General features: G+C 40.3%; 1 protein-coding gene across 2 annotated transcripts in view; it reads right to left on the reverse strand.

Annotated features, from left to right (window-relative positions):
- The window catches only part of AKAP7 (A-kinase anchoring protein 7), a 90353-nt gene extending 78225 nt beyond the window's left edge, over nt 1-12128 (reverse strand). Inside the window, exons 1-4 of one of the 2 annotated variants that reach the window (XM_080583855.1) lie at nt 11893-12128; nt 9379-9534; nt 8266-8411; nt 3666-3802 (exon numbers count right to left, since the gene is read on the reverse strand). In XM_080583855.1, the coding sequence (XP_080439981.1) occupies nt 3666-3802; nt 8266-8411; nt 9379-9534; nt 11893-12055 (602 nt within the window). In that variant the 5' untranslated portion in view covers nt 12056-12128. The remainder of the gene's footprint in view (nt 1-3665; nt 3803-8265; nt 8412-9378; nt 9535-11892) is intronic. The other variant, XM_080583854.1, reaches the window with a different exon arrangement.
- Between the last annotated feature and the right edge of the window lie 437 nt (nt 12129-12565).

A 12565-nucleotide genomic window follows, 5' to 3' on the forward strand; every position in this document is an offset into this window, starting at 1 on the left:
GTACACAGACAGCCATAGAAAGCTCTGGTACCTAACTGAATAAAGATTTCTATTTCCATACTGTAGGGTGTGCTGCAGAACTCACTGACCAGCCCAACTCCAGTTGGTGAGGTTTATGAAAGGTCAACTCAAACAGAGCAGTGTGTTTTCAGTTTAGCACTGTTGTCACTGAAGATTTAGCTCTACTTTTTTTTTTTTTTTTAATAATCTTTAAATACACTGAATTATTTTTTTAAAAAATTGTTGTCATCTCTATTGAGAATATTTTGTATTTTTCTTTTTCCATCAATTGCTTTATAACAACTGACAATTGCTTTGTAAGAATAAAGCACAAAGGACAAACGTTTCCGCTGAATTCAACAGCAGTGAACACAACAGTGGTATTTTCTTCTGATTCCATACCAAATAGTACTTACAATGCCAAACAGCAATTACACTCAGTGCAACTACCCCACAAACATAACAAAAGAGCTTACATGCATTTTGCTTCAAACTAGAAAAGGAAAAAATTTTTAAAAAGGCAGTATATTCTAAGTGCATACAAACAAGGGTCACAGAAGCAGTGCTTCTTGTTTTCTATATTGTTCTAATGTAAACATTATAGCATTTGTTTGGTGTAGCTTCTCAGAAATTTCTGAACTGTTACTGTAGAATTCAATAGCTTTCATATTTATAATAAAAAGGTTAGATTCACAGTCTTTGACAAGTAACAAGCAAAAGGAACTTAACGCTGTAGTCTGTTAATGAAGGCACTTACTGCGAAGGCTGGTATCCTAATTTCTAATACCTGATCCCAAGTATGCTACGAATGCATTTGACATTAAAGTAAATGGATAAAAGACATGCTGTTAGCATGGACTACAACTGCTTTGCTTGAAGGGTGTGCTGTCATGACTCTTTTTTGCTTGTTTTCTTTATGTTATTTTAAACCTCACATTCTTGATTTCATGCAGTCTTATAAAAACAGATGTAACGTGTGCTCACAAAAGCTAGACTACAGCCTGTGAGTTAGAAAATTCCCATGCAAATTGCCAGGTCTGGATTCCCTTAGAAGGAGAAACCTAAAATGCAGATCTTCTATTTCCAAGGCAAAAGCTGTATGTACTAAAACATCATACAAAGAGCTTTGTGCTGAACTGAATATTATGTTTAGAACATTCTTATCATGCATTTGGACTTCAAATAGCGTTCAACACATTTCATTTCTATACAGACAGAAGTACTGTCGTGCATATACAGTATAAAAACTGTAGATATCTACATAACGCATCCAAACTTTTGGATCTGTGAACTCTTAGAAGTCTAGTTGACTAGTTGCCCTTTGTTTGGGGAATTACTGTCACCTGACATTACACACAGGTTCTTTTGCCAGTCTGGATTTTGATTTAATTCCATTAATGTGGTATCAAAAATTGGTGATGCAAGGAAAGGAAAATTCAAGTTTTAACTCTTCAAGTTCTCACAGAATATTAAGCAGAAAACATCAGTTACGAGAAAAATAAGAATTCCATATAATAGAAATGCAACCTGAGGATAGCTGAGCTAGATACCTGTAGTAGGCACCTGGCCAGGAAAGGGGTGAATCCCCGGGGAAGCTGCTGCCGACTAGAGGACAGCTCCTGCATGCCTGGACTGTGGAGTTCTGCTGGGAGAGGCAGAGAAGAACTCCATAAGTAAGTGCCCAAGCGGCAGCTGGACAGAGAGCTGCAAAGGATGTAGCCAACGACACTGAACTTGGCAATATTCATTCTGTTACACAATTCACGACTCCAGTCATGAGGAGGCATACTTGCCTTTGAGGTATCCTCTCACACTCCCTTTTTCAAAAGTTCATACTTAAAACCCTTAAAAAAAAAAAGTGCTCACACAGTTGGTGATTGTTCTCTCCGATTTTCAGGTGCTACCAAAGATCACTCATCAACCAGAGGAGGAAGCCTGGGTGCCAACTCCAGGAGACAAAAGGAACGTGGAGAGGAGAGGGAGCCCAGCAAATCTAGAATCCTTTGCTCTCCTTTTGATTCCCTGCTCCTGGCTGTCTCTGTCTCTCCCTTCAGAGCAGTGTTGGAGGAAGAAGCCGACAGATTTGTAACCTCACAAAAGAGGTGAGAGCATAGCTGCCTCAATGATTCAATATTGCAACATTCAAGGAAAGGTGTGAAAAAACAAGCAGGGCAATTGATTTAGATACATTGATATCTCATTATTTTTAGGTGTGATAAATGCTTTCAGCCAAAATACCTTCTACTAATTGTTTTCACATTCTACCTTGGATTCTGGCTTTCCTATGAGCGATCTGTACTTCAACAGCAAAACCTTCGGGGGGGGAAATGATTCAATGCACACACTTCTTATACACATTATTTTGTAACTGTGTGACCATAACCCAAGCAATGTCTCACTGCACTTGTTCGTTATTTGATCTGGGTAATTCAGCATACGGACTGCATGTCTTCTAATACTGCAGAGAAAACCACTATGATATATAGATGACGGAAGCCCCCTGAAAGAACTCATCTTGGGGAGATGCAAAAGTAATGCTTTTCTTTCACAAAGCTACAATGTAAGGACTTTTGATTCATTACCAATTCTCTTCAAAATTGATACATAAGCAATGGAGGATTCCCAGATGTCTGTATAACGCCAGCAGGCCATTTATCAGCATTTTAATTAACACCGTTACAGGTACCCAAGTGTTTGTGATCTCTAATCCTGCAATTAGCATGTACACATATAGACATCAAATACGCAGGCTACTGGGCACCACATCGCAATAGAAACTGCCAGGAAAGTCTGTGTGAAGCAGGACTATGAAACATGAAGTATGTTTTCAAGTCAAACGTACAGCTAGACACACAAACTATTATTCTAAACATTCATAAATTATAGCCGTATAGACTTCAAAGTCTGAATTTCTTCATGTTAACCATGGAACTTGTACTTTAACGTAGGCTTGTCGGAGAGCTATACAGCATGTGATAAACAGTAAAAGCCATCAAAGAACTGCATTTTTTATAAAGCAAATAGTCACACTCGACACTTATACATGATAACATCACATAACACATAGCCCTTTCCATGACGGTTAGGACTTCTATATAAGCAAAAACTCAGCTATTTCACTAAAGCAATATAAAAATTGTACTTTTGATAAGGCCTAATGAACACCACTCTTTTAATGTACTTAAATTTTGAGTATAACAAATTCATTTAGAGGCATTAAAAACTAACTGCATGAGGCATTACCTTGCAGCTAAGGCTTATTTCATTGAGGTCTTTCAGTGACAGTGACTAATTTGGCCTATAATATCTGCTGAGCTACGGAATTCTGAAAGCTCCTCTGTTGATCTGTTCAACATCCCCTACAACAAAACATTGTTTTGAAATAACTACTTTAGCAAACATGAGATTTGTGCATGCAAGTTCAGCACACAGTTATGAAAAATGTAAGGAAACAAAAAGAGTACTTTGTGCAGAGCTTATGACATACCGTAAGTTAGGAAAATAGCTGATATTAAGATTAGCAGCTTAAGAACAACATGAGTTAAATGTTCAGTAGCCCTAGTAATTTAGGGATGACAAAAAACAAGCATCAGTTACCCCTCCTAGTCTTTTTACGAACTCCTCCAACAAAACTACTTTTACATATTTAACACCAAAATACCTACATGCCAATTTCTTCTTCACCGGATAAATGCATCACCAACATGGTGACATGCAATGAGCCGCAGCGAACCATTGCTTTGGAAAGCCTATGATCCTTTTGTATTATTGCATCTTGGACGGCCCGAATACCGTCAGTAATCTGGAAAGACAGACAGGCACAGAAACAGCAGTTAGCAATTACTGCATCCCGTAATGCAAGCGAACAAGAAAGCACACAAACTGAAGTCAGATGTTTATGCAGAAACCATCCTAGCAGAAGGAAGTTTTGTCCTCTGATAAAGCTGTGCTAATTGGCCTGAGTAAACTCATAGTGGGTACAAATGCAGGGATTAACAAATAGGAGGACATTTCCCATCACATCTTAACAGGAGTTAGGTTCCGTAAAATGACAAATTCCCGGAACAGATTAAAATCATCCAATTTTACACTTCCAGTAGTCCAGATCAGAGGCTTCTTTAGGGAGCTTCTCTACTGTCTGCTAAACACGTATACTGCTATGAGCAGACAAGTGTCTGAAAAGCTAAAGAGGTCTTTGCAGTATCAAGCACATATGAAACAGGCAAATAGTAAGTTATTTGTGGAGATTTACAATTCTGATCATACTGTCCAAAAGATTGTATAATTTATATACTCTCTTCAAACGTTTTAATGAATCTCTGTAACACCTATACAGTTCTAACACCACCAGTCTTTTTCTTTAAAAGTGTTTGGTTCACATTTTTCTTCAATTAAAATTATTTGTACAGCTATACATGCATTATAAATTGTATCCAAATCGCTTACTGTGCTTGCAGTTATGATATTTGTACTATAGTAGTTTTAAAAAACATCCATGAATGCTTGAATATGTTAGTGGAAATTAAATCAAATCCAATAACCTTGACCACATGACAAAATGAATTATTTCTAAACGATGGTAAGCAAAGATATTACAGTCAAATCAGCTTTGGGGTATATAGTCTAAAAGAAGCATGTAGAAAACTTGAATCTGATTTTTATTTGAAACTCATTGGTGAATGCTTAACGAATATACTATATATATTAATTTTTACAACAAGCACAAGTAGCTGTTGGGCTAAAAAAAAAAAGAAACTATAATTGAGTTACTCTGCTAATGATAATTAACACACAAATTTCCTGGAAAAGTACACTATAATGGGAGTGGTCAGCACTTCTGTGACCCACGTTCTTATCATGAGTTTTGCCATGCAGGAGATTTACCTAATATATCTAGTAGCACTTTATTTATTTAAGGTAAAGCACCATATAAATAAAAACAAGTTATAGCTGAAGAGGACCAACTCCAGGAAGGATGGGAAGGAGGAAAGAAAAGCCACTTGCCAGAAAAAAAGTAATATGGCACCTACAAAATCAGAAATGTCTTTGTAGTATGAGACACATGAAGAAAATTGCACCAGCACTCTGGTTATAACTCTTGTTGTAATAAGACCATTTCCTTCATAGTCAGAACTTATCATAGATACGTGATGCTTCTATTGTAGTCTAAGATGCAGGAGAAATTTAACCCATGTTTACACAAGAAACTGGTAAACACAATCCCTGATAGCTACAGTGTATTGACTGCATAATTATTTAAGTTTATAAACTAAAGCAAATGCAATTACCCTGGTAAAGGAAAAAAAAAATGAAATGCTCTATCATAACAATTGCAGTTTCGTTCCATTTTCAACTATTTTTGACTACTGTTTCTAAATTTAATTTGTACATGAGAGCTGGCAAAGGAAAAAAAATATATCTATGTGTAAGTATACACACCCTTCAGAATACATTAAACAGGTTTGGAGCTGTGTTATCACAGTGATAAAACCATATCCTAGCTCAGAAAAAGATCAGTATTACTCAGCATTCAGTTATTCAGCCAACACTCCACTTTCCCTCACCCATACAGTTTCCTTCAGTAGTACTTCCAAATCTCTTCCTACTCATTTCCTAAACTCCCCGCACTACCCCCAGGTCCCTCCTATAGCTCAGTTCTAGCTCAGGCAAGAAAGAACACATGCTGTGGCGGATCTTCAGTTATCGGGGGTTGACTGCCTAAAAAATATGCATATATTTATTCATCATCTGTCTGTCAGATCTCAAAGAACAGGTAATTGCCATACTCACACTGCAGCCTGTAACACAAGCACGTTCTTTCAAGGCTCTCATTTCACCAACAATTCCACAAAACACCGTAGGAAATTAGGACCTCTGACAAGCTAAAACCTAATGAATAACGCACCTTTGGAAGAAGATTAATTCCAAAGATGGACAGTTAGCAGGTCCAGAGACAAGCTGTTGTTGAACCCAGCAGAGAAGTATAAAATGAGCTGCCTTCTTGGTAACAGCAAAATAGAAAGACGACTGACCGTGTTCTCTGGCTGGAACAACAACATTCGATATGATCTATGTTGAGATTGTATAGAGAGAAGGGAAAAAAGAACTTTTCAAATCCATTTTTGTGAATTCAGGAATTTATTTTAAGTGTGTTTTCCCAGAACTTATGTGATCAAAATGTAATACAACAGCTAGAGCTTAGCTGTGCTGTCACGACTTCAGACCAATTCTGTTCTCTTCGATAAATCCAAGGTACTTTTAACAGCTGAGAGCACTGAATTTTAATCAAGCTAGCTAGGACTCTTCCTGAATCTTTGTAATACCTAGTTATAGCCCATGCACGAATGAGAACTTTAAATTGCTTTAACTTGCTATTTACATTACCTTATGAAATTTTATGTTAAATTTCAACTGCTGTCATGCTGACAACAACTTCATTTAACCTGAGATTTCCTAACTTTCATTTCCAAAAAGAAACGTCTGAGGGCAGATCACACTCAACCATTCTCCACTCAGATTATTTTTAAAACTTCCCCCAAAATAAGAACTGAAATAGTGATTTCAAGGTAACCTCTCCCACTTCCTGGGATATGTTATTCCGAAGAGTAATAAAAAAATGGTTCTGCTTACTGCAAGATCGCTACTGGGAAGTGAATACTGTGAGCTTTAAAGATTTAACAGATTAATTGAAATTATAATCAAGACTGGAAGAACCCGAAAGACTAACCTACCAACTGATAACATTTAATTATTCTTACAGAACCAATAAAATGTTAAATATAAATCCCAAATTAATGGAATACCTCATTTTACTTTTGAAGATTTGAAACATAATTAAAATGAAAGCAAGGAAAATGTTTAATTTCCAGCAGGAACAGTTCATTAAATGTTCCAGGGATATTCCTTACTACAAAATGATTGTGTAAAGCTTAAAAGCATATATAAAATATGAAGGAAGAGTAGTAATGCCTAAAACACTTCACTGGAATAAAATTAGATCCTCACAAAGGGAAGACCTCTCCTTACTAACTGAAATGCTACTAGTAATTACCAGATCCCCTCTGGCTATCAAGAAGCCAGGTGTCTTAAGTCTACATTTTGGCTAATGTTGCCTATACAAATTCCAACGTGTATTTTCTACTTTCATAACAACTCTACATCTGAGGCAAGTATAAACAAAACTTCTTAGCAAAGTCTTGGAATTCCCAAATGCTCTGAGATTTAGAGTTGTTCCTTCACCTTTGTAAACAATACAGGGCATATAAAAATGAATGTTTAGTTAAGATTTTTTTCTACTCAGCCAGCAATTCAACATAACAATTGTGAGCAGCAATTCTCAATGAACAGATTATGTAACCCTTACATTAATTGTTGCTATTAAATCATGGAAGAGACGGGAAGAAAAGCCATTTCAGACCAAGATGGCATTAAAAATATTTGTGTCAGGCTATCTGAGATCTATTCTGAAGAGGAAGAAGAGAGCCTCTGCAATCTCTTCTTCACACAATGTTTTTGAAGCATCAAAGGCTGCATCGTAACTTTCAAATCCAGATTACATCATTTTCATTTCAGATTCTCTCAATCTTCGACTTTCTCTGAAAACAGTACAAATGTAGAATGAGTTAAAAATCACCTGAAAGATATAGCTTCTGATATTAAAATATAAATCTAAATTTGGAAATGGTGGTAAACTGTTGTTTTTAACTTTTTAAACATAACATACCTACTTTCCTTGCTGAAGACACAAAAGATGCCAAAGCTGTATCAGACACATCCCACAGCACATAAAAACATCATCTTTGTTCACTGTTAGGTTAAATGAAACAACATACGCCAACTATAGGAAAATACGTGTTCTTTAAAAGTCCACCGCACTTCTTGAATCCATTTAAACAGCTTGTCACTAAAACAACAGCTTGTTTGAATTTTAAATAAGATGATCTATTCTACTGGAAACCTTTTAAACTGCAAAATGCCTAGTTAAAACAACAACAGATCCAAATTTAGATTTCTACCTATAAGCAGAGCTAAAAATAATGCAGAGTTTTTCCTATTAAATGAAATGTCTCTCTTCCTTATTCTAAATGAATGACAAAATATACAATACTGGAAAAGTGCAGAGGGGAAATCTAAGCCAGCCTCAATCAAAACAGTATGAAATCCATAAAACTGAATAAAAAGACAAACATAAACCTCTCTTCTTGCAAACACATAGCTGTCAAAGTAATTCTGGTTATATCAAATTACAATCATAAAGAACATCACCTCTGGATTAGTAATTGGAATAGAAATGAAATAATTTGGCTGATACTGTTTTTTCTTTTTCTTCTTTCTCTCGCTGCCTTCTGGGATTTCCCTTCCAGTAGTCCTCTTTCTTTTCTTTTCTGTATTTACTTCAGAGGTTGCATGCACTAAAAAGAAGAAATTAATTAAAAAAATCAGCATATGGACAAATCGGAACAAAGATAAACATAACATCATGCCTACAGGAACTGCCTTCAGTCAACTGACTGAAGCATCTGATCTGCCCATGCACTGAACTGTCTGATTGGGATCCTACTCCAACCTGAATTAACAGTCACGCAGGTGGAGTACCATACTTGAAATAAAAGCGTCTACCTCCAAGCAGGGCTCATAAACTGCTAACACAGCTTCCAAGCTACTCCCATGTTTCATTTTGTCAACTCTCTGCAGCGGACTTGGCCTGCAACTGCCCACACATGAAAATGGACGTGACTTCAAAACAAGATCATACACAGGATTATTAAAGGAAAAGGTTGCAATAGACTAGGACTGCCAACCTACAGTTCATAGAACAAACCCAGCCCAGAAGAAGATTTAATCCAAACAAGACCTACTGTCTGTCTCCTTTCTCAAAGACTCCTTCCCACAGGAAGAAAAGTGCATGCGCTCAGTTCTTCTCTGTACCATAAATCACTTTTCTCCCAGCTTATTTCCTCAAGACTTTGCAGACCCTCTCCCACCACATGGAGCGATACACATCCATAAGCTGACCAGAATGCAGTCCTCCACTGTCCAATGTCAGGTGCGCTAATTCATAGCTACGTGCTGGTAACACACGTGTTGGAAAACAGCTCTTCCAACCATCAGCTGGAAGCCATCAGTTGAAAAGTTCGCATGTCGTAATGCAAATAGACATACAAGCTGTCTTTATTCTGCAATTCATTCTTGCAACGGATCATAAAATAGTAAGTTTTTAATACACTCATGTACCTGCAGGACTGCCTACTAACAACGGATACACCGGACTTGATACTGCTTGCAGGAGCTCCACCACTCCACGCACACGGCCCACCTGTGCACTCCAACAGGCAGAACCAAGAACCACAAACACTCTTTCTGTTTAAATTTACTTACTAGCAAATTCATCTTCGATATCTGTGTTGGCAAACGGCATTTCTGCCATCAGAGAGTCTACTGAATCAGCAGATGGACGTGGCTTTTTTCTCTGTTGTGTCGTTTTTTTAATCTCGGCAAAGATTTTCTTCTTTTGCTGTACATTTTCCAGCCCATCTGTAATATATTTTAAGACACTGGGTCTGAGTTTTCAATATAAACAGCCAAGTGGCATTATACACAAGCAATATACAATTTATAAATTCCTCTATTTACCAGCATTTCCTTGTCAACATATCAGCAAAAGGACTTCAACACTCGATGTGAAATAGCATAAAAAGCGAATTTAGCTTTCTATGTTTAGTAACTTGTTCTTGTTCAGTTCTAAGTAAATGCAATTAATTACGTGCAAAGAGGACAGTTATGGCCAAGTATAAAACAGTAAGCCTTTACATATCATGTAAAGTTCACTCTAGATAACAGCAGTGGCATATGAAATTCAATGCAGACAAACACTGGCAAATGACTTGCAGTGTAAACACACCGAAAATGAGGCATGGAGGAGCACAAAGGGAATCCTACAGTTCCAGATAAAACAAAGAATTCTCAGCTGACTACATCATGCAAGAATGAGATGATTATTCTATTCCTGCATCTCCCACACAGTATTAACATGTTATAGACGGCAACGATTTCAACCTGTTCTAGAAACTAATAGCATTTAAGAAGGAATCAATACAAATCTAAATTCACCGTGCATGTATAAACATGAATCTCAGAAAAATACCACAATGACAGAACAAACTCTACTAACAAGTTTTCAAAAAGGCCTTTTTTCCCCAAGAGTACTAATTATGCAGAGTCATTTCCCTATATTTGCTTCATATTTCTGCATCAGTAAACGCTAATAGCTGTGTACTAAGCTATACCTCAAGAAATAAAAAAATCAAAATCTCCTCTAGCAACAGAAAATGTGCACGTAACCAAACATCCAGCAATATTCTTCTGGGACAACTCCACAATGGGATTACTGTAGTGGCAGAAGCCTTATGTCAGAATTGCAGTTTATCCCAGGACAGCTCATTACTACAGACAACACACTTTCAAAGCTCCTCTTGTGACCAGTGCAGATAGTCCAAATCTGGCCCAAGGGGGAAATCTGGCAGTGAAAGTGCATATTATTTTCTTGTGCCATGCAAAGCTGCACTATCTGTGTAAAATCAATGGTACAGACCCAGCCTGGGCTATTAGCACCCTACAAAGTGTTTTTGTGTGTGTGTGTGTTTATCACTTTATGCTAGGGATGATAAGTAAAAGAACAAGCTGGTTCAATGCTAATTCACTCCAGCCTAAAGTAGGGAGGCATAAATCACTCTGTGGTTGTGATCTGACACCTAACTTTGTGCCAGAGGCTAACCGAAAAGCAGCAAACTATTTAGTCTGGTTGCTTGTTCCCCCTGTAGACACTAAAAACTATGTGCAACAAAGAGATGCTAAAGCAATAATAAATTTATTACTTAACATATACACTAAAGCTTACGCAACAGATTGTTGCTGGTGAACTACCAGCACACAGAAAACAATGTTTTCTCCTTCAAAGAGATCACCAAGTAAGGGGCAAAAAAAAAAAAAATCCATGGAACTGGCAACCAGGTAGGTCGGTCTGGGGCACAGAAGTTACCAGCGAGATCCCGAAATGCGGAACCGTGCCCAGCCGAGAGCAAACGGGATCTGTCATGGTAGCACCGGCTGCAGACCGGGGCTCGCATGAATCTGAGGGGGTGTGTATTGCAGACGTCCGCAGGAAAAGCCATCCACCTGAGGCAGCCTGCACGTTTCTGCCCGCTCCCAGGGGCAGGTGGGCACGGCAGCGGCACAGCTCGCCGTCAGCAGCGCCCCTTCTCCGAGCGGCCGGCTCGTCTGAAGGGGAACTGCTGCTGAACACGCGCTGAGACCCGGGCAGAAAGCCTCATCCCACCCCTTTCCTGGCATAAAATACCGCAGGCAGCAGCAACAAAGTCCAAGGATTGTACCCTAGTCACTAACACAAGGTGAGGACAGCTTTTCAGGATTCCTGACATAATGCAGGTAACCTGAGACCTCAGTAACCCAAGAAGTAAGAGCTCCTTGATCACCAAGCTATTGTAGGATGAACTCTTTTTAACTGCACGTTTAATGGTATTGCCTGGGGTTTATATACGAGCAGGCATCTACGTTATCCCCATGCTTGTCTTTAAGTGCTTCCTGATCTCCACGAGCCATCTGTTCCAGCAGGAAATAAAAAATAACCATGAAAAAAAAAAAAAAAAGATACACCTAGCTCGGAAAGGGAAGCTCACCCAGCGGGGAGCCGTAAACCACGTTTTATTACTTGCCACCTGCCCGCCCGAGGCCGGGTGGATCAGGCCCGGGCGTCCCCTGGAGCCCACCCGGTCCCGTTACGCGGGCCGCAGCCCCGGGACGGCGCGGGGGTGCCGAGCCCGGCCCGGCCGCCTCCTCTCCCTCCCTCCCGCCTCCCTCCGGCCGCCTCCTCACCGTGCTCCCGGGGGGGGGACCCAGCGGGGGGGGACCCGCCGCCCCCCGCTGCCGCCGCCGCCGCCGCCGGGCGCAGCGCCATGGGCCGCGGCGGGGCCAGGAGGGCGCGGGGGCGCAGCGCGGGGCGCAGCGCGGGGAGCAGGCGGCGCAGCAGCCGCAGCATGCCCGGCGGGGCCGGCGGGGCGCCCCGCTGCGGGACGGCCGGGGGACGGGGCCCGGCGCTCCCCCGGGACTACAGCCCCCGGCGTGCCCCGCGCGCGGAGCCCCGCGTGGGGCATGGCGGGAGGGGCGGGGTGGGCCGCCATGTCGGTGCTCCCCGCCCCGCCGCTAGCCCGCCCAGGGGGCGGCCCTCATGGCGGTGCTGAGGGGACCGAGGGTGCCTTGCCAGGGTTTTGGGTGTGTTGTGCCCTGTGCTGTTCCTGCAGCTTATACTCTGCGGTGTGCTGTTGTCCAGCTGCCCTGTACGCAGTGGAGGCATCCAGATAGCGTGTCCTGACACGAGATGTCCATTTGTTGTTGTGTACATCTCGTACATGTCACATACATCTCGTGTATGTCACATACATCTCATATCTGTCACGTACATCTCATATATGTCACGTACATCTCATATATGTCATGTACGTCCCATATATGTAATGTACATTCCATATATGTTATGTCCATTTGTTGT

Source organism: Anser brachyrhynchus (assembly GCF_964034855.1).
Source record: "Anser brachyrhynchus genome assembly, chromosome: 3".
NCBI classification, from domain to species: domain Eukaryota; kingdom Metazoa; phylum Chordata; class Aves; order Anseriformes; family Anatidae; genus Anser; species Anser brachyrhynchus.